We start from the raw sequence: 26,428 nt of genomic DNA on the forward strand, positions 1-26,428 counted from the left end.
TTTCTATTTCTGAAAAATAAGTTGTTGGGATTTTGATTGGTATTGCATTGAATCTGTATATCAATTTAGGTAGGATTGACATCTTAACTATATTTAGTCTTCCAATCCATGAACACGGTATGCCCTTCCATCTATTTAGGTCTTCTGTGATTTCTTTTAACAATTTTTTGTAGGTTTCTTTGTATAGGTCTTTTGTCTCTTTAGTTAAATTTATTCCTAGGTATTTTATTCTTTTAGTTGCAATTGTAAATGGGATTCGTTTCTTGATTTCCCCCTCAGCTTGTTCATTACTGGTGTATAGAAATGCTACAGATTTTTGAATGTTGATCTTGTAACCTGCTACTTTGCTGTACTCATTTATTAGCTCTAGTAGTTTTGTTGTGGATTTTTCCGGGTTTTCGACGTATAGTATCATATCGTCTGCAAACAGTGATAGTTTTACTTCTTCCTTTCCAATTTTGATGCCTTGTATTTCTTTTTCTTGTCTAATTGCTCTGGCTACAACCTCCAACACAATGTTGAATAATAGTGGTGATAACGGACATCCTTGTCTTGTTCCTGATCTTAGGGGGAAAGTTTTCAATTTTTCCCCATTGAGGATGATATTAGCTGTGGGTTTTTCATATATTCCCTCTATCATTTTAAGGAAGTTCCCTTCTATTCCTGTCTTTTGAAGTGTTTTCAACAGGAAAGGATGTTGAATCTTCTCAAATGCCTTCTCTGCATCAATTGAGATGATCATGTGATTTTTCTGCTTTGATTTGTTGATGTGGTGTATTACATTAATTGATTTTCTTATGTTGAACCATCCTTGCATACCTGGGATGAATCCTACTTGGTCATGATGTATAATTCTTTTAATGTGTTGTTGGATATGATTTGCTAGAGTTTTATTGAGGATTTTTGTATCTATATTCATTAGAGAGATTGGTCTGTAGTTTTCTTTTTCTGTAATATCTTTGCCTGGTTTTGGTATGAGGGTGATGTTGGCTTCATAGAATGAATTAAGTAGATTTCCCTCCACTTCGATTTTTTTGAAGAGTTTGAGGAGAGTTGGTACTAATTCCTTCTGGAATGTTTGATAGAATTCACATGTGAAGCCGTCTCGTCCTGGACTTTTCTTTTTAGGAAGCTTTTGAATGACTGATTCAATTTCTTTACTTGTGATTGGTTTGTTGAGGTCATCTATTTCTTCTTGAGTCAAAGTTGGTTGTTCATGTCTTTCCAGGAACCCGTCCATTTCATCTAAATTGTTGTATTTATTAGTGTAAAGTTGTTCATAGTATCCTGTTATTACCTCCTTTATTTCTGTGAGGTTAGTAGTTATGTCTCCTCTTCCATTTCTGATCTTGTTTATTTGCATCCTCTCTCTTCTTCTTTTTGTCAGTCTTGCTAAGGGCCCATCAGTCTTATTGATTTTCTCATAGAACCAACTTCTGGTCTTATTGATTTTCTCTGTTGTTTTCATGTTTTCAATTTCATTTATTTCTGCTCTAATCTTTGTTATTTCTTTCCTTTTGCTTGCTTTGGGGTTAGTTTGCCGTTCTTTCTCCAGTTCTTCCAAGTGGACAGTTAATTCCTGCATTTTTGCCTTTTCTTCTTTTCTGATATAGGCATTTAGGGCAATAAATTTCCCTCTTAGCACTGCCTTTGCTGCGTCCCATAAGTTTTGATATGTTGTGTTTTCGTTTTCATTCCCCTCGAGGTATTTACTAATTTCTCTTGCAATTTCTTCTTTGACCCACTCGTTGTTTAAGTGTGTGTTGTTGAGCCTCCACGTATTTGTGAATTTTCTGGCTCTCTGCCTATTATTGATTTCCAACTTCATTCCTTTATGATCCGAGAAAGTGTTGTGTATGATTTCAATCTTTTTAAATTTGTTAAGACTTGCTTTGTGACTCAGCATATGGTCTATCTTTGAGAATGATCCATGAGCACTTGAGAAAAAGGTGTATCCTGCTGTTGTGGGATGTAATGTCCTATAAATGTCTGTTAAGTCTAGCTCATTTATAGTAATATTCAGATTCTCTATTTCTTTATTGATCCTCTGTCTAGATGTTCTGTCCATTGATGAAAGTGGTGAATTGAAGTCTCCAACTATTATGGTAGATGTGTCTATTTCCCTTTTCAGTGTTTGCAGTGTATTCCTCACGTGTTTAGGGGCATTCCGGTTCGGTGCATAAATATTTATGATTGTTATGTCTTCTTGTTTAATTGTTCCTTTTATTAGTAGATAGTGTCCTTCTTTGTCTCTTTTAACTGTTTTACATTTGAAGGCTAATTTGTTGGATATTAGTATAGCTACTCCTGCTCTTTTCTGGTTGTTATTTGCATGAAATATCTTTTCCCAATCTTTCACTTTCAACCTATGTTTATCTTTGGGTCTAAGATTTGTTTCCTGCAGACAGCGTATAGAAGGATCCTGTTTTTTAATCCATTCTGCCAGTCTATGTCTTTTGATTGGGGAATTCAGTTCATTAACATTTAGTGTTATTACTGTTTGGATAATATTTTCGTCTACCATTTTGCCTTTTGTATTATATACATCATATCTGATTTTCCTTCTTTCTACACTCTTCTCCATTCCTCTCTCTTCTGTCTTTTCGTATCTGACTCTAGTGCTCCCTTTAGTATTTCTTGCAGAGCTGGTCTCTTGGTCACAAATTCTCTCAGTGACTTTTTGTCTGAGAATGTTTTAATTTCTCCCTCATTTTTGAAGGATAATTTTGCTGGATATAGGAGTCTTGGTTGGCAGTTTTTCTCTTTTAGTAATTTAAATATATCATCCCACTGTCTTCTAGCTTCCATGGTTTCTGCTGAGAAATCTACACACAGTCTTATTGGGTTTCCCTTGTATGTGATGGATTGTTTTTCTCTTGCTGCTTTCAAGATCCTCTCTTTCTCTTTGACCTCTGACATTCTAACTAGTAAGTGTCTTGGAGAATGCCTATTTGGGTCTGTTCTCTTTGGGGTGCGCTGCACTTCTTGGATCTGTAATTTTAGGTTTTTCTTAAGAGTTGGGAAATTTTCAGTGATAATTTCTTCCATTAGTTTTTCTCCTCCTTTTCCCTTCTCTTCTCCTTCTGGGACACCCACAGCACGTATATTTGTGCGTTTCATATTGTCCTTCAGTTCCCTGATCCCGTGTTCAAATTTTTCCATTCTTTTCCCTATAGTTTCTGTTTCTTTTTGGGATTCAGATGTTCCATCCTCCAAATCACTAATTCTATCTTCTGTCTCTTTAAATCTATCATTGTAGGTATCCATTGTTTTTTCCATCTTTTCTACTTTATCCTTCACTTCCATAAGCTCTGTGATTTGTTTTTTCTATTTTTCTATTTCTTCTTTATGTTCAGCCCATGTCTTCTTCATGTCCTCCCTCAATTTATCGATTTCATTTTTGAAGAGTTTTTCCATTTCTGTTCGTATATTCAGCATTAGTTGTCTCAGCTCCTGTATCTCATTTGAGCTATTGGTTTGTTCCTTTAACTTGCCCATATTTTCAATTTTTTGAGCGTGATCCATTATCTTCTGCTGGCGTCTGGGCATTTAATCAGATTTCCCTGGGTGTTGGACCCAACAGGTTGAAAGATTTTTCTGTGAAATCTCTGGGTTCTGTTTTTCTTCTCCTGCCCTGTAGGTGTCGCTTGTGGCACTCGTGTGTCTGCGGGTCCCACCAGTAAAAGGTGCTGTCGGTCCTTTAACTTTAAAGGACCAACCAAAGCGGCTTGGAGGAGTGCCAATCCGAATCTCCCAGCCAGCCCGGGGATCCGAACACAGGGAGGGTCACCGACTGCCACAGCCCGGGAGAGCGCCCGTCCAAATCTCCTAGCCGGCCCGGGGCACCAAGCGTGGCGGGGGGGCGCCAGCCACCCCCCCCCGGGGGAGTGCACCGTTCCCAGCCGGACCGGGAAGCCACGTTTTGGAAGGGTCCCCGGTGACTGTTCTCCGCGGCCTGGGGATCTCCGATCCAATTCTCCCAGCTGGTCTGGGGGAGCGCGCGTGGGGGGTGGGGGCGCCAGCCGCCGCGGCTTGAGGGAACCGCCTGTCCAGTTCTCCCAGTCGGCCCGGGAAAGCGGGAGGGAGGGACTCCCGCCCCCTGCCGCGCCGGCCCGGGGAAGCCCGCACCCCTCGCCGATCTCACCATAGCGGGTTCTCCCAGCCAGTCATCCGTTCCAGAATGGGGTATGCTGTCTTCTTGATCTCTGTCGTGGCTCCGGGAGGTGTTCTGTATCGTTTCTACTCCCCTAGTAGCTGTTCTGGAGGAGGAACTAAGACCCGCGCGTCTTACTAAGCCGCCATCTTCTCCCAGGATCTTCCTATGGTTCTTAACACCCAAAGTGATTTTCATATTATTATTCATTTTTTTCCATTATATTTTTCTGAACATGTAGTATAACAACAATAATATAACAGTATATTAAGATTTATTTTTCTGGGCGGGCCATGGTGGCTCAGCAGTCAGGAATGCTTTCCTGCCATGGCAGAGGAACCAGGTTCGATTCCTGGTGCCTGCCCATATGAAAAAAAAAAAAAAAAAGATTTATTTTTTTCCGTCTCAAAAGGAGCTTTTTTTGTGAAAAAAAAATTCCTTTTTGTGTGCCAACCAGTTTGCTCTAACCTTTTCAAAGAAAATTATTAGATATTTTATGCTACTTCTGAATGTATATTTTCTAATATATCAACTGAATCCCCTGACTTAACCTTTTTTTGGTGTTTTTAAGAAAATAAACAATACATATAGAACCACCAAAAATGGATATCTTAGTTTGCTTATCCATAGGCATGTCTAAATAAACTATCTAAGTAATCATCAAAAGCCTGTGTTTGTAAACACATTTCATAAACAAAAAAAAATTTTTTTTTTCATGTGCAGGCACTGGGAATTGAACCCAGGTCTCAGACATGACAGGTGAGAACTGTGCTTGCTGAGCCACCATGGCCCACCCCATAAACTAATTTAAATTTAAAGCAAACAAGGGAAAAATCTACAGATACAGATATCAGAGTTTCCTAAATTCTAAATATTAAACTATACCTTAAATACCATTTGGTTGACTATCAAGATAGTGTATGCTCTCAAAATATCAAATGGAAAATTATTACAAATATCAACTTTGCTCTACCAATGACTCATGTGACTAAACATTTTCAGGTTTTTTATTTCAGGAATCTGTTTTATCTAATACTACTATAGCTGCCTGTATAATTTTTATTTGCTGATCTATATCTTCTTTTCCCTCTCTCACTTTTTATCCTTTAAGTTATCCTAATAAACTCTTCACTTCTGTTATCTCCTCTAGACCACCCTCTGTGTCAGTTTATAGTTCCAATTGACAGGATAAATAATTCTTGGTTGGAAGTCTGTCTCATTCAGAATCTTAAATATATCACATCTCTACCTTCTAGCCTCCATGGTATCTCTTAAGTAGTCTGAGCTCTGTCTTATATGTGTTCCTTTGTGTATAATAAATCTCTTTTCTCTTGTTGCTTTCATAACTCTTTTTTTTTTTGGTTGATAAAAAGTTTATTATATGTGTACTAATCAGTTTTGTAATCTTCTGCTTTTCATGGTAAAGGAAGCATATAAAGGTTCTGACACATCGGGCATCAGACTTTTCTTTTTAGTATTTGTGATGCCTATTTTATTTTCTAATTGGAAGAGACCTTAGGCATCATTTAATCACACATTGATTTTTTATGTAGATTAATAATTTCTCATTTATCAATAATTTGTAAAGGTGAATATATATCTAATTGCAAGAGACTGTGTTTATCATTTAATTACACATTGTTTTTTTGTCATATAGCTGTGCATTTATCATCACAATTGAGTTTTCTTTTTTGTGAAAAATAACATATATACAAAAAAGCAATATATTTCAAAGCACATTGCAACAATTAGTTGTAGAAGAGATTTTAGAGTTTGATATGAGTTACAATTCCGCAATTTTAGGTTTTTACTTCTAGCTGCTCTAAGATATTGGAGACTAAAAGAAATATCAATTTAATGATTCAGCAAGCATGCTTGTTGTTAAACCTACCTTTTCTGTATAACTCCACCATCACCTTTCATCTTTCTCCCACTCTTTAGGTGTGTTTGGACTATGGCCATTCTAACTTTTTCATGTTGAAAGGGGCTGTCATTAATATGGGGTAGGGAGATGAAACTAGCTGATGCTCTGGAGAGGCTGGCCTCTCTAGGTTTCAGGATGTGTCTGGTCCAGGGTTCCATCTGGAGGTCGTAAGTTTCTGAAAAGTTTCTTTAATCCATGTCCTTTATAGAATCATATATAGTGCCCTAGGTGTTCTTTAATTGGTAGGAATGGATTTTGTTGGGGTTTGGCAAGCTGTGATAGGTAGTAATTTCTAACTGAGGCTTGTCTAAGAGTGACCTCTAGAGTAACCTATCGACTTTATTTGAACTCTCTCAGCCACTGTTACCTTATTTGTTACACTTCTTTTCCCCGTTTCGGTCAGGATGACCTTGTTGATCCCATGGTCCCAGGGCTAGGCTCATCCTTGGGAGTCATTTCCCATGCCGTCAGAGAGACATTCACCCTTAGAAGTCATGTCCCATGTAGGAGGGAGGGCAGCAGTATCACTTACAGAGTTGCACTTAGAGAGAGTGAGGCCACATCTGAGCAACAAAAGAGGTCCTCCAGAAGTAAATCCTAGGCATACCTATAGGTAGGTTAAGCTTCTCTGATACATACAAAAGCTTCACAAGAACAGGCTCAAGATCAAGGCCTATTCATTTGGGTGTTCCTAATGTTTGACACAGTATCAGGGATTTCCTTGGTGATAAAATTTAATAGTTCCATATTTTTTCTTCCATCCCTCAAGGAACTTTACCAGTACTTTTTGATTAATTACTTAATATAGTCTGGGATATATCTAGGCATTACATTAGACTATACAGTGTTAAAGGCCCTCCCTTGCTCTTATTCTGGGCTCCCTGTGTTTGGATTGTTTAAATGAACTATCTAGACAGGTTGAATTAGATTATGTGCTACAGAAAATTTAGGTTCTGGGCATAATAAGCCTTTCTTCCTTTGCTCTCAAAGAGTAGATGAGGTTCTAAAATACAATGTCTTCCTTACCCCTGTCCTCTGAATTACCACTATCCCAACCTAATTGGCTTTGTTCTTATCTCTAAATACCAGGCTATAGATATATAAAACAGCCTCTCAAAATCCAGAAGTAACCATTACTGTTCCAGACTAAATGTGACCATTATAAAGGTTACCATCTAGTCCCTTGTTTTCTATATAGGTATTTTCTAAACCTGACCTTACAATATTTGCTCTTTTGTTTCTGACTTATTTTACCATACCAAATATCCCACGTGTTCATTTACAATGTTACATACCTCACAACTTCATTCCTTTTTGTAGCAGCACAATATTCAATCATATGTATACACCATTGTTCGCCAATTTACTTCTCAGTCAGTGCATCCTTCAACAACTTCCATTCATCAGGCATTATGTATATTGTCCAAAGTTACCAGTCCATCAACATTCTCAATTTTAGATAATTTCATTGTTCCCAAAAGAAAGATAATCGATAAACACACCCTCACCAAATAGAAATCCAAACCTCCCCTTAACTCTTGTCCCTGCCTCCAATATTTATGTCTGTTGATGTTTTCCTATTAAACATAGTCCACAGCATACAATAGCAGTTTTCCCCCTGTACTCCAAAGTTATGTACTCTTTGTACAGGATTCATACCTTTGCAGTAGTTCATGCAAGAACTTATTTACATTTGTAGTTTTAATCAGTGGGACACATGAGTCTATACAACCCCTTTCAGTGATGTTCACCTTCAATATGGTAATTACAGACCCACAATGAACCATCTTCACTTCTATCTACTTCCTTACATTGAAGTTCAACCTCATTAGCTAACTGTTCACCTATCTTGAGTTTCCATATATCTCTAGGTCTCCTATATTCTGTATTATAAGCCTTTGATTTTACCTTTACCATAGTCATAAAAGTGGGATCATGCAGTATCTATCCATTTTATGTCTGGCTTATTTCGTTCAGCATTATGTCCTTAAGGCTCATTCATCTTGTCATGTGCTTCAGAACGTCATTTTGTTTTACTGTAACTTAGTATTATTTAACTTAGAAAAAAAAAATGTCCCCTCACCCTCATCCACTCAGAGATAGCTGCTATTAACATTTTGGTATTATATGCTAGTATGTAACAATGAAGTGCTCCAGAATTTTTCTATGCATATATTCCAGTTTTTTTAGTATGCTTATATTATATATACCTTGTTTTTTACTTTGTTATAGTATTGTCTGTTTCTCCACTCTTATTAAAAGATATTGGAATATCAAAGGAAAAACCAGCATGTAAAATACAATTAAAGGAAGTTTACAAATCAGATTGTTGAGTTTATCCATCATAGACTTTTTAAAAAAATAATATAAGCCAAATCTCTTTAATCATTTTTTAATGAATGCATAATGGCTCCTTATGTATGCACATAATTTAAGTTGGTTTCAATGTAAATATTATGATTAATATAATACTATAAATTGAGAATAGCAACTCTTTGTCCTCTCTCATATACATACCTTTCCATTTTGTTGTTTTTCTGTTACCTTTTTTTGCTGTTGTCAGATAGCACATTTTGATTTTGGTATAGTCACATCTATTTGTTTTTAAGGTTAGGTTTACATTTTTAGGGTCATATTTAGTAAAACTTTTCCCACCCTGAAATTCTGAATATATTCACCTTTACCTTCTAAAAGTACTTCTAGGTTTATTTTTATTTACTTTTTTCTGCATTAAATTATTTTTGTTCTTAATTGTATTCTCTCATTTATCGACTTTGTTTTCCCTCAGTTGTATTTGGGTGTATGTTCAAAGATCCTAAGATGGTATTTAATAAAATGCATGGTGATTTCAGCTGTAATTTTTTCCTTATGTTTTATAAATGTTGTATTTTTTTTGTTTATTTGATTTATTTTTTAGTATCTAATTTTGCACGTTTTTCGACCATATCTTACAAAGTTGGCTGTGATTTAGTAATTCAAGTTTGCCTTGAAACACTCTTCCCACTCCCACCCACCCCCCACCCCATACTGTAACAGTGTCTGTTTTGGGAAACTCAAGGACTAGGAAGAACACAGACTTTTAAACACATTGCTATGCAGTTTGGAAGGACTATAATAGAAGCAATTGCAAAACATTTGCTGTCATGAAGAGGAGAGATGTGATCTCTGACCCTTTTTGTGGGGTTTAGTCCTCACAAAAATGAATAATACTGAGTTTTGACTTACTGGAGTTTGACAGACCAAATAGGGGAGAAAAAGCTTTGTAGCTGATGAGAACAGAATCCAAAGACATAACAGGTATGAAAGTGTTTGTCCTATTTGAGTATATAACATTTGGTTAAATTATAGGGTGAAGGATAGTCAGAGATGAAGCTGGGGAGGTAGGTTGTTTATCACGTTGTGAAATGATCTTTTCCTCATGGTAAAGAATTTCTTATTAAATTCTTAGGGCAAAGTTATACTATAGAGCTAAAAGTGAGTTTTAGAAAGTTTGTGATAAGAATGTAATATATGACTTTTGTTTTATTTTATATTGAAAATCATTCATAGCAGCAGCTCTGTGATGGTGAAAACCAGTAATTTTTCTAGTTTATCATTCTCTTTTGAAAGATTGTAAAAGTAATTTTAAAGCAAATACATAACAGATATGTTTGTTATGTATTTGCTTTTCAATTATTCAATCATATTGAATCATATTCTGTTCAGTCATATTCTCTGGCCATTTATTTTTCAACATATTAGTAATATAGAATCAGATTCTCAAAGACGAACATTCCTCATCCTCTCCCAAACTTTTAATGCAGAAAAGTTGAAAAACTTTTACAGTGAACAGACATATGTCTATCATTTAGGTCCTACTTTTTAACGCTTTACTTGCTTTATATCATATCTACTCATCTCTTCATACATGAATTCATCTTAACTTTTTGGCGCATTTTAGAGTAAATTGCAGGCACCAGTACTCTTCACTCATAAAACTTCAGCAGGTATATCATCAGCTATAGATTAACATTTGTTTATGGTTTTCTTTTGAAGTAAAATTTTTATGCAGTGCAGTGTGCATACATCTTAAGTGTACAAAATGCACAAATCTTAACTGTGTACTTTAATAAATTTTCACAAATGCATGTACTTTCCTAACCTAAAACTTCTGTGGAGATACAGTTCAAATAGTATTATTCCAGCAGGAAGTTCTCTTATGTTACCTCCCACTTTAAAAGAAGGATCTTCTCACCTCTAGTGTGCAATGATGCATACATCATTTCTGTCTAAGGCCTCATTTGAAGTACCTTTAGCATCCATATTTCTACCAATAGTCTCTTCAGAGCAATATAGTTCTTTTCTTTCAAGCCTCTCACAGTTCTTCCAAAATATTTCCCTTATCCATTTATAAAGCCATTCCAGGATTTTTGGTATTTGCATCTCAACCCCATTCTTCTGATACCCAAATCTGTTTCCATTTGCTAAAGGTTCCAGAATGCAAAATACCAAGACTGGGTTGGCTTTTACAATAGGTATTTATTAGCTTAAAAATTTACAGTTCTAAGACCACAAAAATGTCCAAATTAAGGCATCAACAAGACAATATCTTCTCTGAAGGAATTCTGCCAGCATTTGGGACACCTTTGTCATATGGGAAGACACATGACTGGCTTCTGTTGATCCTTCTCATTGCTTTCAATTTTTGGCTTCAGTGGTTTCCTCTCCTAGCTTCTGTGGTTTTGTCCTTGTTGCTCAGCTCCTCTGGGGTTTCTCTGAGCCTGCTGGGCTTTTTCTGTCATTCGTCCTTTCATAAAGGATTCCAATAAAAGAATTAAGAAGCATCTTGAATGGGGCAGGTCACATCTCCATTGAAATAACTTAACCAAAACCAATAACTTAACCTACAACAGGTCTGCACTTACAGAAATGGATTAAAAGAACATGGTCTTTTCTGGGATATATTACTGTTTCAAATCACCAGGCTACCTGGGTAACTCTAAAACAACTAAGAAACAAAAAAGCCCAGGATAAGACAGAGGACCAGAAATACGGGGAAAACCCTGCTCACAACATTTGTCTTAGGTAGAACTTTCTGATAAAAGGGACGAAGCTCAAGAAAATCTCTTGTCTTATTACCAGCTAGTTAGAAAATCAAGAAAAAGACATCCCAGGGAATAAATCCCAGAATTAACACTTTAAAATATTAAAATGTACAGTATGCAACAAAAGAGTACAGGCTAAACAACGCAGGAAATGATGGCCCATCCAAAGGAAGAGGCCAAAAATCCAGAAAAAAAGCAGTGAAGAAAACGAGAATATGGACATACTGAACAAAGTCATTTTTTTTTAAATATGGAACACTTCACGAATTTGCATGTCATCCTTGCACAGGGACCATGCTAACTTCTCTTTATCATTCCAATTTTAGTATATGTGCTGTTGAAGCGAGCAGTACAGAACAAAGTCATTCAAAAAAGTGATCTTAAATGGGTGGGCAATGTTGGCTCAGTGGCAGAGTTCTCGCCTGCCATGCTAGAGACCTGCGTTCGTTTCCCAGTGCCTGTCCATGTAATATAAATTAATTAATTAATTGATTTAAAAAATGCTTAAGGGGATGAGGAAAAATACAGAGAAAGGACTAAAGGATATCAGAAAAAAGCAATGAATGAGCAATATAAAGAATCTTAGAAGATAAAAATTTGAAAAAGGAGCCAAACAAAAGTGCTCTAGTTGAAGATAATAACTGAAATGAAAAATGTCCAGGAGGGTTTCAGGCACAGATGGGAGCCTACAGATGAACGATTCAGTGAATCTGAGGCTATAACACTTTAAATGAGTTAGTCTAAGAAGGAGAAAGAAGAAAAAAATATTAAAAGAGAAAATAGCCTAAGACACCTTTGGGATACCATCAAGTGGACTGATATACACATTATGAAACTCCCAAAAGAGAAGAAAGGGAGAGAAGGAATAATCAAAGAAAGATAAGAACATCCCATCATACATTGACCACACTACCAAATGCCAAGGACAAGGAGAAAGCTCTGAAAGCTCCAAGAGAAAAGCACTAGTTATATAAAAGAGAGTCACAATTAGATCGACTGCTGATTTTTCATCAGAAACCATGGAGACAAGAATCCAGTAGGTTGAAATACGTAAAATGCTGAAAGAAAACAACTGCCAGTCAATAACTTTATATCTGTAAGACTTTCTTTCAAAAATGAGGGAGAAGGGGCAGAGTTCTTGCCAGCTGTGCTGGAGACTGGGTTTGATTCCTGGTGCTTGGCCAGACAAAAAAAAAAAAGGATATGAAAAATGAGGGAGAGATTAAGACATTTTCAGAAAAACAAATGCTAAGGGAGTTCATTACCACTAAAACTGCCCTACAAACAAAACTAAAGGGAGATCTTCAGACTGATAGGAAAGAATACCACACAGTGGTTCAAAGCAACATAAAGAAATAAAGACTAGTTGTAAAGGTAAACATTTGAGTAATTATAAATGCTAATATTATTGTAGAGAATTGCTTGATATGTAACTCCACTTGTTACTTCCTACAGGTGCTAAAATGAAAATCATAAAAAGTACTGAAAATACTATGTTTTTGTCATGCAGTGTTCAAAGAAAGAAGTAGTAACAAGTACTGAAAAAAAAGGTACAGGGACATAAGAGTATAGGGAAAGTATATGAGCCTGCTGTTGAACTTAAGTTTGTATCAAACCAAATATGATTGTTATATGTTTAGGATGTTAAATCTAACCCCATGGTAGCCACAGGAAAATAGGTGAAAAAAATACCCAAGTAAAAATGACAAGGCACTCAATATGGTACAACATAAAAGAATCAAATAAACATAAAAGGAGCATTAATGAAAGTGACTGAAATCAGAAATGAAAAGGGGGGTATTGCTACCAACTCTGCTGAAATAAAAATAGCTATAAGAAGATGCTATAAACAACTCTGTGCCAGTAAATTAGATAGCCTAAATGAAATGAACAAATTCTTAGAAACACACAAACTACCTAAATTGACTCAAGAAGAAATAGAACATCTCAAAAAAACAATTTGAGATTAATCCATAATCTCAAACTTCCTAAGAAAGAAAAGTCCAGGACCAACAAGCTTCACACTCCCTAATTCATTCTATGAGGCCAAAATCACCCTCAGATCAAAGCCAGTTTAAAGGTACTGTAAGAGAATAAAATGGCAGACCGATATCTTTTATGAATATAGATGCAAAACCTCAACAAAATGCTAGCAAACTGAATCCAACAGCATATTAAAAGAATTATGCACCATTATCAAAAGTGATTTATTCCTGGTATACAAGGTTGGTTCTAAATAAGAAAATCAACTAATGTAATACATAACATTAACAATGAATTTCAGAAACCACATGACCATCTCAGTTGATGCAGAAAAGGATTTGACAAAATCCACAGCCATTCTTGACAAAAGCATTTAGAAAACTAGAAATAGAAGGAAACATTCTCACAGGATAAAGTGTATATACAAAAAGCCCACAGTTAACTTCCTACTTAATGGTGAAAGACTGAAAGCTTTCTCTCTAAAATTAGAAACAAGACAAGGATGCCCACTGTCACCGTTGTTATTCAGCATTGTACTGGAAGTTCATGCTGAAGCAGTTAGGCAAGAAAAAGAAATAAAAGCATCCAAATTGGAAAGGAAGAAGTAAAACTTTCTATTGGCAGATTATGTGAAAATTATGTAAAATCTCCAAGAAGCTCCAGGAGCCAATAAATGAATTCTGCAAAGTACAGGATTAACACCCCAAGTCCGTAGTGCTTCTTTACACATGCAGTAAACAATTGGAAGAAGAAATCAAGAAGGAAATTCCATTTGCAATAGCAACTAAAAGAATCAAACCTAACCAAAAATGTAAAGGACTTGTACCCACAGAACTACAAAACATTTCTAACAGAACTAAAAGAAGACCTAAATAAATGGAAGACATTCCATGTTCATGGATTGAAGGTTTAGCATCATTATGATATCAGTCCTACCCAAAGCAATTTATAGATTCATTGCCATCCCAATCAAATTTCCAACAATTTTCTATTCAAAAATGGAAAAGCCAATCATCAATTTGTATGGAAGGGCAAGGGGCCCTAAATAGCTAAAGCCATCTTTTAAAAGAATAAAGTTGGATGATATTTCCATTGTAAAATGTATTACAAAGCCACACAAATCCAAAGAGCATGGTAATGGTGCAAGGACAAACATGGACCAGTGTAACTGAATTGAGAATTCAACCTTCACATTTATGGCCAACTGATTCTTGGCAGGTGGCAAAGACTACTTACTTGGGAAAGAATAGTTACACTGTTTTAGTTTGCTAATGCTTTTGGAATGCAATGTACCAGAAGTGGGTTGGCTTTTATAAAGGAAATTTATTAAGTTACAAGTTTACCATTCTAAGGCCATAAAAATGTACAGACTAAGACATCCAGAGAGGACTACCTTGACTCAAGAAAAGCAGATAACACCCAGAACACCTCTAACAGTTGGGAAGGCACATGGCTGGTGTCTGCTGGTCCTTCAGCTTCTGGTTTCAAACAACTTCCCTGGCGGTATTTTCTTTCTGTATCTCTAAACATCTCTGTCTGTCGACTTTGGGTCTCTCCATGATGTTTTCCTTTTTAAAGAACTCTAGTACTAATCAAGACCCACCTTAAATGGGGCAGAGTCTCATCTCCATCTGATCAAAAGGTTACACCCATACCTGGCCATGCCACAAGCCCAAGGAAGTAATCCAATCAAAGCTCCTGCCACCACCCCAGACAATAGATTTGCCCCCATGAGATTGGATTAGGGAAAACCACATGTCTTCTCTGGGGTACCTAACAGTTTCAAACCAGTACACGCATCAAAATTTAAAACATTTGAACCTCAAAGAACTATCATGAAAGTAAAATCTACACAGTGGGAGAAAATATTTTGAAACCAGATATCTGATGATGGTTTAATATCCAGAATATATACAGAAATCCTTAGATAACAACAAAAACACAAGTATCCCAGTTTTTAAAAGGGGCAAAGGAGTTAAACATCTCTCTAATGAAGATATACAAATGGCCAGAAAGCACATGAAATTGTATTTAATATCAGTAGCCCTTAGGAGGGTGCAAATCAAAACCACAATGAAATACCATTTCACATCCATTAGAATTGCTGCTATTAAAAATAATAGAAAATAGCAGGTGTTGAGGAAGTTGTGGAGAAATAGGGACACATTCATTGTTGGTGACAGTGTAAAATTTTGCAGCCGCTTACGGAAGACCATTGACAGTTCTTCCACTTTTTTCCCCAGTTTTTTTCCTTAATGCAATTTATTAAGTATAATCATACACCATAGAAAGCATCTGTTGTATACAGTCAGTGGCTCACAGTATTATCAAATAGTTGTGCATTCATCACCGTGATCCATTTTAGAACATTTTCAATACTCCAGAAAAAGAAATAAAAATAAAAAAGAAAACCCCAAACATCCCATACCCCTTATACTCCCACTGTTATTGACCCATAGTATTGGTGTGGTAAATTGTTACCACTGATGAAAGAAGATTATTGATATGACTGTTAACTATAGTCTATAGTTTTCAGTAGGTACATGTTCCCCATATACCCCTGTATTTTTAATGCAATTTTATTGAGATATATATTCACACACCACATAATCATCCAGAGTGTACGATGAAAAAATAAGAGAAAAAGGGGTACACAGGTGGTTTAGTGGTAGAACGCTCATCTGCCGAAGTATGCAATCAGTGATTCACAGTATCATAAAGCTGTGTATTCATCATCAGAATAGATTTTTGAACATTTTCATTTCTCCAAAAAAAAGTAAAAATAAGAATAAAAATAAAAGTAAAAAAGAACACCTAAAACTTAACATATTCCTCATCCCATCCTATTATTTTTATTTTTGTCTTTATTTTTGTACTGATCTGTCCATATACTGGAGAAAGGGTACCTATATTGATGCGGGTGCTGAATACTGAGTAGCAGGATTACTGAGTCAAAAGTCAACTTTTTTTTGACAAAAGGATTGTCAGCCAAGGTATTCACAATCATGTAGTCACACTGTAACAGCTATATTGTTATGCCATCATCTTCATGGCATACTAGAATACAGTTCAGCAGTTTCAGGTATTTCCCTCTAGCTACTCCAATACACCAAAAATTTTAAAGGGATATCTATGTACTGCATAAGAATACCACCAGAATGGCCTCCCAACTGTATTTGAAATCTCTCAGCTACTGAAACTTCTGTTTTATTTCATTTCTCTTTCACTTTTTGGTCAAGAAGGTTTTCTCAATCCCATGATGCCAGGTCCAGGCTCATCCCTGGGAGCAATGTCCCACATAGATGAGAGGGCAGTGAGTTTATCTGCTGAGTGGGCTTAGAGAGGCCACATCTGAGTGACAAAAGAGGTTCTCTGAGGGTGGCTCTTAGGCATAATCATAAGTAGGCTTAGCTTTTCCTTTGCAGGAGTAGCTTTCATAACAGCAAGCCCCAACCCCTCTATTATTAACTCCTTGTAATAGTCATACATTTGTTATTCTTTTGAAAGAACTTTTTAATATTTGTATGGTTAATCATGGTCATCGTCTACCACAGGATTCACTGTATTATACATTCTCATGTTTTAATTTCCACCTTTCCTTCTGATGATATTCATGAATCTAAACTTCCTCTTTCCGCCTCATTCACCCACAATTCAGCACTGCTAATTCTCACAATAATGTCCTACTATCACCTCTTTCCAATTGCAAACATTTAAGTTCAACCTAGTTAAAAATTCTGTACATATTAAACAACTGCTCCCCATTCTCTAGCCTCATTCCTTCCCCTGGTAACCTGTATTCTAGATTTTACATCCATGAGTTCACATATTGTAATTAGTTCGTATTGATGAGATCAGATACTATTTATCCTTTTGTGTCTGACTTATTTCATTAACATATCCTTAAAGTTCTTCTGTATTGTCACTTGCTTCAGGACTTCCTTTCTTCTTACTGTTGAATAAAATTCCATCGTATTAACATTTGTTTATCTACTCATCTGTTGATGGATACTTGGATTGTTTCCGTTTTTTGGCAATTGTAAATAATGCCAATGTGAACATGGTGTGCAAATGCCTGTTCACATCCCTGCTTTCAGATCTCTGGGTATACCTAGTAGTGGGATTGCCAGGTCAAAAGTCAACTTTATACTTAGCTGCCTGAAGAACCACCACACTGTTCCCCATCGTGGCTGTACCATTTTACATTCCCACCAGCAGCGAATAGGTTTTCACATCCTCTCCAACACTTGTGGTTTCTTGTTTAATAGCAGTTGTTCTATTAGGTGTGAAATGATGTCTCATTGTGGTTTTGATTTGCATTTCCGTAATAGCTAGTGAAGCTGAAACTTCTCATGTAATTTTTAGCCATTTGTATTTCCTCTTCAGAGAAATGTCTGTTCATGTCTTTTGCCCATTTATAATTGGGTTGTTTGTCTTTTTATTGTTGAGTTGTAGGATTTCTTTACAAATTCTGGATATCAAACCCTTATCAGATACGAGGTTTTCAAATATTTTCTCCAATTGTTTCAGCTGCCTTTTCACCCTTTTGACAAAGTCCTTTGAAACACAAGTTTTCAATTACGAGGACGTCTCATTTGTCTGTCTCCTTCCTTAGCAAAGAAAGGTTTAAATTCACCAGATAGATAGAAAAAAGATAGTAAAGAGAATAGTTTATGTCCATGGTGAAAGAGAAAACACCCAGAACAAATGCACCTTTTTGAAGAGCATCAGTTGAACTTTTGTATCCTAAGTAGTGAGTTTTTAGCTTAGCTACTCAAATCATTGAAACATTTTAGACATTAGAATAGCACAGTCACATTTTTGTGTTTGAAGATGTATTTGGCAGCACTGGGAAAGAATTTGAAAGGAACAAAGTTGGAGTTGTTTGAGGTCAGTTTAGGCAAGGGATAAGCATCTGAACTATAGTAGCAATGTGATTGGACAGGAGGGAGTGAATTTAAGAATGATTAGAAAGTAGAATTCACTTGAATGAGAGAAAGGAGGGATAAGGAACAGTTGACAATCACTTAAATTTTTAGAATTTTGGTGTCCAGGATAAGGTTGATAGAACTGTTCAAAAACAGTTGACAATCACTTAAATTTTTAGAATTTTGGTGTCCAGGATAAGGTTGATAGAACTGTTCAAAAGCAGAGAAGATGGTAATCACTTAGTGAAACTGTGTAATTACTCTACAAAAAATAATTATATATGCTTCTTAAGACAGTATTGTATATGAAACTCAGAAATATTAACGTTAATTTTTGTTTCTCTTATTTTGAAAGTAAAAAGATGAAGGAACACTAAAGATAGGAAAAAAGAGGTGTTTAACAAGCTTGGCATTGTGCAAGTAGGGCATTTTGGTTTGCAATTTCCTTGATTTTTGCTTTAGAAACATGTGCTTGGCCCCTTACAAATGTAAAATTTTGCTGATAATCAAGAGAGCAAATGTAGTATGATAACTTAGTCTGTTTTGAAGTTTTCCAAACCATTTTAAAATTCTAACTATATCTCTAATGAAAATTATTAAACTTACATTGAAAAATAATGAGGAAAATTCTTCTTTATTTCTTGGACGTAAAACCATTAAGTTGGGATTAGTTTAATTTCTTTTATCTAAGCAGTTGTACCCAATGTTTGAATTCAAAATTTTCTCATTACTAATCTAAGGATAGTTAACTTGAAAAGAAGGATATGTGTGGTTTAGTGCAGAAAGTGGTTCTGTGGCATTAGTAGCACAGAAATGAGCTTTATAGAATATTGGTATACCTTATGAAGTGGTCCACAACATGGAGAATCTGAGGAGGGAAAAGTAGACAAGAATGTCCAGAGTATGACCAGCTCTGACTTAAAATTCTGGGTGTTCTGTATTGTAGTTGTTGAAATACCAGCTTAGTTTTAACTAAAACTTAAAAAATAGTAGGTTTTCATTGATCATTAGGAATTTATAAAATTTATTTTCATTAATTTTGTTTTTCCTCCTTCTGTTAGAACGTATAATGAAGAAGACAGAAGACTCTGAATCACACCTGGAGCCTGAAATTAAGAGGAAAGTGCAACAGAAACGTCACTATAGTTCATATCAGTCTACTCCTCCTCTTTCTCCTGCTTCAAAAAAATGTTTAACCCATTTAGAGGTGGGTAGAGAAATTATTCTTTGTTGCTAATCAAATATTACTTTTATTAATATTTTCTAGATGAACTTTTATCAAAGGACTAAATTAACTTCCAAGCGAAGTTAATTTAGGCATACATTTCTACTTTCTTCTTCCAAGCGAAGTTATTTAGGCATACATTTCTACTTCCAGATATAAAAGCAAAAAATATATAAAATTTTTTTTACCTGTACAAAATGTAGGATATTCTTTTTTCTGAAAAGAGTTTATCAGTACCTTCCTGCAACACACTCCAAATAATTCCTCTTAACCACAAATTTTTTTGAAATGATTATAAATTTTCAGAAAGGTGAAAAAATAATAGAAAGGGTATATTTCATATCCTTCTAGAGTCTCTGATTTTCCAGATTTGCTTTATTGCCCTCCCTTTACCTTCTTTCTCCTGCTCCTCTTCCCTTCCTACCCCCTTCTGTGTATGTTTGTGTTTGTGTGTTTCTGCACCATTCAAGTATAAATTACCAACATTATGCCCATCTAACTCTTAATATTTACATAACCAGAGTTTAACATTCAAATCAGGAAATTTAGATTGTTCCAATATTATATTAATCCATAAACGCTGTTCATATTTCATCTAAATAATATCCTTTATTAGTATAGATTCCAATTCAAGATCACATTGCATTTAATTGTCATGAACTTTTAGTCTTAATTCCTTAGTCTTCCCTTGTCTTTCATAAGCTTGATGTTTGTGAGATGTATAGAGCCCTCTTTTTGTAGACTTCTTCAAGTTGGATTTGTCTGATATTTCTTCATTATTTATACATTTTTCAAGAATGTCTCGTATCATATCAGGAGGCACATGCTGATTTTCACGTTATTGCTGGTATTAACTTTTTCTTGATATAGTTCTCTTCTGGGCTTCTCTGCTCTAAAGTTTTATTTAATAGGTACTTTTATGTTCATTTATTAATAAGACTTCTACTGGAAGGTAGAGCTTTCCTTTAATCTCTCATTTACTGGTGTACTCATTTATTTACATCAGCATGGACTCATAGATTCTTATTTTACTCAAAGGTTGATAGTCCATAACTAGCGTTATTTATTTTGATGCTCAGATTGTCCCAGACTTGAACCATGGGAACCCCTTCAATTTGGCTCCTATTTCTTCCTGACATATTCCCATCATTCTTTGAGCAATTCCTCATTTTTTTGCCCAAGAAGTTGTTCTGTTCTCATCTTTTATTTTTCCTCTTCCAGTCCTATAATCGTGCATTTCTTCAAGGAGCCATTGTTCTTTTAAGTGGTGTGAAGATTATTTGGACACTAATTGTGCTCATTGCTACTGGGATGTCATTTCTAGGTCCTTTTAGTGGACAGAGCTAGGAAATATGTGTGTGTACATACTAATATTTATACACAGTAAAATCCATAAGTTCACACTAATGACTCCAATAAACAACACCAGGTGTTTATTTTAGCCATTCCCACTTTTTTGTGTGTGTGTGATACCCTCACTACTTTTTATTACTAAAATCTTCCCATCTCTCCCATCTCCCCAAAGAAAAGCCCTATGCCCATTGTACATTAACTCCCCATTCCTCCTGACCCTGCCCTTGGCAAAGTGTACTTCAGTTCTCTATTAGCATGCATGTTCTCTGATACTTTCTTTGTGGTTACCATGGGCCTTCAATTTAACATCCTAAATCTGTAACACTCTTGTTTGCTTTGATACCAATTTAACATCAATAATATACACCAGCAATGTACCTGTACTCCCTCTGTTCATCCAACTTCATGTAATTCTTATCACAAATTACATGCTTATGTATTATGAATTCAAAACCACAGATTTGTCATTACATTTTATGCATTCACTTTTTGGACCTGTAGGAAGTGAAAAGTAGAGTTACAAATCAATTAATCAATTATACAATAGTAGGAGCATTCATATTTACCCATTTCATTATCCTCACTGAAGATCTTTCTTTCTTCATGGGGCTTCAATCTGTTATCTAGTGTCCTTTCCTTTCAACCAGAATTCTCTTTTTTTTATGTCTTAGCATAGTTTATTGTGGAATATATATACAAAAGCAATAAATTTAGAAGTACATTTTAACAAGTAGTTGTAGAACAGATTTCAAAGTTTGCTATGAGTTGTAGTTCCACCGTCTCAGGTTTTTCCTTCTAGCTGCTCTAATATGCTGGAGACTAAAAAGAAATATCAGTATAATGATTCCGTAGTCATACTCATTTGTTAAATCTTGATTTCTCTTTTATAACTTCTCCTTCTCTTTTGACCCTTCTTCAGTCTTTAGGGGATATTTGGGTTATGCCCCTTTTAACTTTTTTTCATGTTGAAAAGGGGTATTGACGATATGAGATGGGGGATGGAACTGGTTGATGTTCTTGGAGAGACTGGTATCCCTGGGTTTCAGGACTTATCTGGCCTAGGAACCATCTGAAGGTTTTAGGTTTCTGAAAAGGAAACTTAAGTGCATACAATTTTTGTAGGCTCTCAGAGCTCTGGGCTTTCTTTAGGGTTAACAGGAATGATGTCCATTGGGGTTTGGCAAACCTTGGCAATTAGCAATATCAAGTAGAAACCCACATAAGAGTAGCCTCCAGAATAGCCTCTTAACTCTTGAACTCTCTTAGCCACTGATACCTTATTTTGTTACATTTCTTTTCGAAGCCCTTACTGTCAGGAACGCGTTGTTGATCCCACAATGCCAGGGCCAGGCTCATCCCTGGGAGTCATGTCCCACATTGTCAGGGAGACTTTGACACGTGGATGTCATGTCTTATGTATTGATAATGATTTTACTTGCAGAGTTGGTCTTCGAGAGAGGCCATATCTGCATGCTATTTTTTTTTTGTTTGTTTGTTTTTATTATTTTTTAATTAATTAAAAAAATTACAGGAAACACAAGCATTCTTAATATGTGATCATTCCATTCTACATATATAATCAGTAGTTCACAATATCACCACATAGTTGCATGTTCATCATCATGATCATTTCTTAGAACATTTGCATTAATTCAGAAAAAGAAATAAAAAGACAACAGAAAAATAAAACGAAAACAGAAAAAAAGGCATACACACCATACCCCTTACTCCTCCCTTTCATTGATCACTAGCATTTCATGACCTTGCATGACCAACCAACATCCTGGCATGCCCTTCTAAGACTGGCATAAAACAACACATTGGCATTCTAAACCCACCCATTCACCTCCCTATCCCCAAGCACACTCTTTGGCCCAGGTGAAAAGAGAAGGAGAAAAGATGAAAGCTCTTCCATAGATACAATTTCCTTCCTTCACTGGGCATGGCAGCTGAAAGCCTCAAAATTTTTTCACTGCCTGAAATAAAATAAATCTTCCCTCTTCTTTTACTCTTTACTCACTTGCCAATTGTTCTGATTCTCTGCTTAGTTGAGATGAGATAAAGGATAGCTTATAGTCACCTTCTGTGTAATCTTTATTTTTCTTGAACAGGATTAGTGATTTTTGACCCCATATGTGGTCTGTGAACTTCCAGACAATGCAATGCTTATACCAAGATTTTTTGCCTTCTTTTATAGAATGGTATTAAAGAGCTTTAGAATGTTTAATGAAAATGCTATCGCCTAACTGGTGTCTTATCAAAGAGAAGTTCATTATTCCTATTAAACGTGCTTCATTATTTAATTATTGAGGTTGGCAGATAGTATGTGATATCGGATTTGGAATTATTTTATTTTATAAAAGTCTTTCACTAGGGTGGTCCACTCTCACTCAGCAGGCAGAGTTCTGGGGTGCTGTGCTGGAGACCCAGGTCTGATTCCCAGTGCCTACCCATGCAAAAAAAAAGTCTTTCACTGACTGATTGAGAGAGGAAAAACAAGACTTTAATCAGTCTTCTTTTCCAGAAAAAAAAATTGTACTAGACATAAAATTCTTATGATTTTTTTTTTTACGTATATACTTTATTAAATGTAACCTAGCTGTGTTGAGATTCTAGTTTTTAGATTACTCAGTTAATAATAAGCTCTAGTTTTTATCATGAACGTGTATTATCTTAATTTGGTTCATCTGATCAATATTTGTTCCTAATTGTTGTGAACAATTCCAAGGTTTATGTTTCTTAGTCATGGAAGACATATGCTAATTGCTCAGGATATATTTCCTTCTATACTTTAATATTGGGGATTTTAATAGTAGGGATGTGCTTTATACATGTTTTAATGTCAGTTTTATAAAAGCAAATATCTTTCATACTGCTTTTCCATGGAGTTCTTTTCATTTAAATATATCCTGTTTATCTTTATTATAGACCATATGGTATTAGAGCCAATCAGTGCCCAGCTTAGTCATATCCTCAGATTTTTAAAGTCAGAGTTCTTTATTTTCAGCTGACTCCCACATGAATCAACATCTTTGAACCTTCTTGGGTGTGCCACAGAATTCTTTTAACTCAGGTACAGGTGGAAACATGTATTTGCTTATCATGAAAACTCAATTTACTAGTGGGATTTGGACTTTTCTTAGAGATTTGTACCATAGGGAAGCATGAGTAATGACTGCTTCTTTGTTAATGGGTTTCCCTTTCAGGTGCTATGGGGATATGGACAGCCACATGCATTGTTTATTATTTCATTTAAATATCCCATTATTTCCTTCCTTTCTGTTAATAATCTAAAATATAGGAATCAGGTAATCTGTCCTATAATTGTGTTAAAGGAAATATGCATTCTGAACACAGAGTGCTTTTATTGAACATGTTATGGGAAAAATAATTTCTTAAACCTAATACCTACGAGATAACATAACTGAATTCTCCTGTATACTTACGAGAACCAGACATGCTTTTTTTTTCTTTTTGCATGGGCAGGCACTGGGAAATGAAACAAATGTGCTTTTTTTAATAGTCTAAATATACTCAGATGATGAGCTGATGTTCCACTAAATTCAGCTTTGCCCTAGTTAAAGCTTCATTCCTTTTTGTAATCTGGGATAGATTCTTGCATATATAACAGAGACTTTGTTTTTCTATTGTTGGTTATTTGAGACAAGGTGTAAAAATTTGTCAGTTTTCTCATTTGTAAAACAAGGAAATAAAAATAGGACTGTTGTCTTCTGATCATTTTGCTTGGTACTTAGTAATTTTTAGATATAAATTTACATGCAATAAAATGTACAGAACTTCAGTTCAGTGAATTTTGAAATTTACATAAACCTTTGTAATCATATGTAACTGCCATACCAGTCAGTCCTTCTGCAGTCATGTAAAAGAATTTTTAACTATAGCTGTTTAGTCACACAGGATGTAATACCTGACACAGTAAAAGAAATGACATTTTGAAATAGAATTGTTAAATCACTCACCTCATATATGGATTTGGTAGCAGCCAAAAACCATAGAACTTGATATTTAACATCTCTTTATGTTACCTCATTCTATCCTATTTCATTTTAGCAACAAATACTTAATTTGCTTTCTTATTTCCTGTGATGCAAAGTTCAAAGTGTTAAAAAATGTTTTGTTCTAGATGAGTTATTTTAATTATAAATAGTACATTGTTGATCAAAATGATAAATTGTTACAAAGTTTGATAAGCAATCATTAGAATAAAAAGTAAAATTATTGGAAATGCATCTTTTTATTTAGACACGACTTCTTTCCCCAATTAATTCATGTCTATTGGTAAGTGTATTACGTATTGAGATCGAGTTCAACATCTATTCATATCTTTTCTTCTTACAGATAAAAGTGCTGAAGAACCTTGTTCACATAAATAAATACATTAAAATGGATAAAGTTTTATTGTAGTAACACTGAATACTTGGAACTCCTTCCAAGTTTTATGCCAAAAAGCATAAAAGGCATACTTTACCGTTAAAAAAATTTTTTTTAAAGATCTCTCAAATGTAAACTAGATTAGGCCCTTGTTAAAATATTTGTTTTGAAGCAAGGACTTATAAATCAACTCTCTTGCAAAAGTTTTTGTTAACCAGTCCTTAGAATCAGTTCCTTTTTCCAACATTATCCCCTTGTTCAGTTTGGAAGGTTTTGTACCCCAGAGCAGTGCACCATTGTAAGATTTCAAATGGAAGATATGTTTAACTTTCCTTTTATATGTGAGAGGACAGTTGTAGTAGAAGGTGGTGCCTTGATATCAGAATCATACTCATATCAGTTTTAGGAATGATTATGAACAGAAATTGAGATTCTATATATTGATTTCCTTAAGATTATTTTGCCCTGTATGCCTTAGAAAATCTTCATGTATCCCCAAGAGTACAAATAGTCCAATTTGAAGAGTGCTGAACTTGGAGGGTCTTAAATCCCTTTTAGCATTCTGATACTAAATTCTAAAATGGTATAGCCAGAACTCCTGGTAAGCAGGGAGATGATATGGGGAGAGAGGGACATAATTTGGAAAATTTTTAAATTTGTTTCCCTGATGTTGAAATAAAATGCCAAAGTCTTGTTTCTTTGTTCTTTTGGAACTTAAGGTTTCTGAACAGCGTGAATATTGTCCAAAATGTGGAAAAGAAAAAGAAAATCAGACCAAATGCCAAAGTTGTGGTATTAATTTTCCAAAGGATTTGCAAAGAAATTGCAGACAAGCTCTAACTTTGAGTGAACCTGCTGGACCATTATTAAGAACATCAATTCATCAGAATTCTGGAGGACAAAAATCACAAAATACAGGATTAACAATCAAGAAGTTTTACAGCAACAGTGTGGGAAAGGTTCCAATTGATATAATAGTGAATTGTGATGATAGTAGACAGAATTATTTACAGACTAATGGGAAAGTCATTTTACCTGGGGCAAAAATAACCAAAATTACAAACCTGAAAGAAAGAAAAACAAGCCTGTCAGACCTAAATGATCCAAGTAAGTATTTTACTATGTATAGTATTTGTTTATATCAATTCTATATTTTTTCATATGTATTTTTAATGTGAGCATTTTGAAAGATAACTTCTTAAGTCAGTTATATAACATGATTTTTGGGTAGATGATTAAAATCTGGCCCATGTAGTCGGAAATGATTGTGTATAACTTGTTAGTGGCTTGAATACACAGAAGATTTCAAAATAATTCAAATTAAAATAGTATTATTGTAGTACGTCCCTAGAGAAATATATTTAAAGTGAAACAGAACTGCAAAGA

At 35.2% G+C, this 26,428-nt stretch overlaps 1 protein-coding gene and 1 non-coding gene across 7 annotated transcripts in view; one reads left to right on the forward strand and one right to left on the reverse strand.

Moving 5' to 3' along the window:
* The window catches only part of SENP6 (SUMO specific peptidase 6), a 140,661-nt gene that overhangs the window by 65,780 nt on the left and 48,453 nt on the right, over positions 1-26,428 (forward strand). For all 6 annotated transcript variants that reach the window (XM_077162264.1, XM_077162267.1, XM_077162262.1 and 3 more), the window contains 2 exons: positions 19,134-19,279; positions 25,762-26,149. In XM_077162264.1, coding sequence (XP_077018379.1) covers positions 19,134-19,279; positions 25,762-26,149 — 534 coding nt within the window. The remainder of the gene's footprint in view (positions 1-19,133; positions 19,280-25,761; positions 26,150-26,428) is intronic.
* Positions 11,406-11,514, reverse strand: LOC143685368 (U6 spliceosomal RNA). The gene has a single exon (XR_013176611.1). It is a non-coding gene; the product is annotated as a U6 spliceosomal RNA (small nuclear RNA).

The sequence above is a fragment of the Tamandua tetradactyla genome, chromosome 5 (genome assembly GCF_023851605.1).
Source record: "Tamandua tetradactyla isolate mTamTet1 chromosome 5, mTamTet1.pri, whole genome shotgun sequence".
In the NCBI taxonomy this organism is placed as follows: domain Eukaryota; kingdom Metazoa; phylum Chordata; class Mammalia; order Pilosa; family Myrmecophagidae; genus Tamandua; species Tamandua tetradactyla.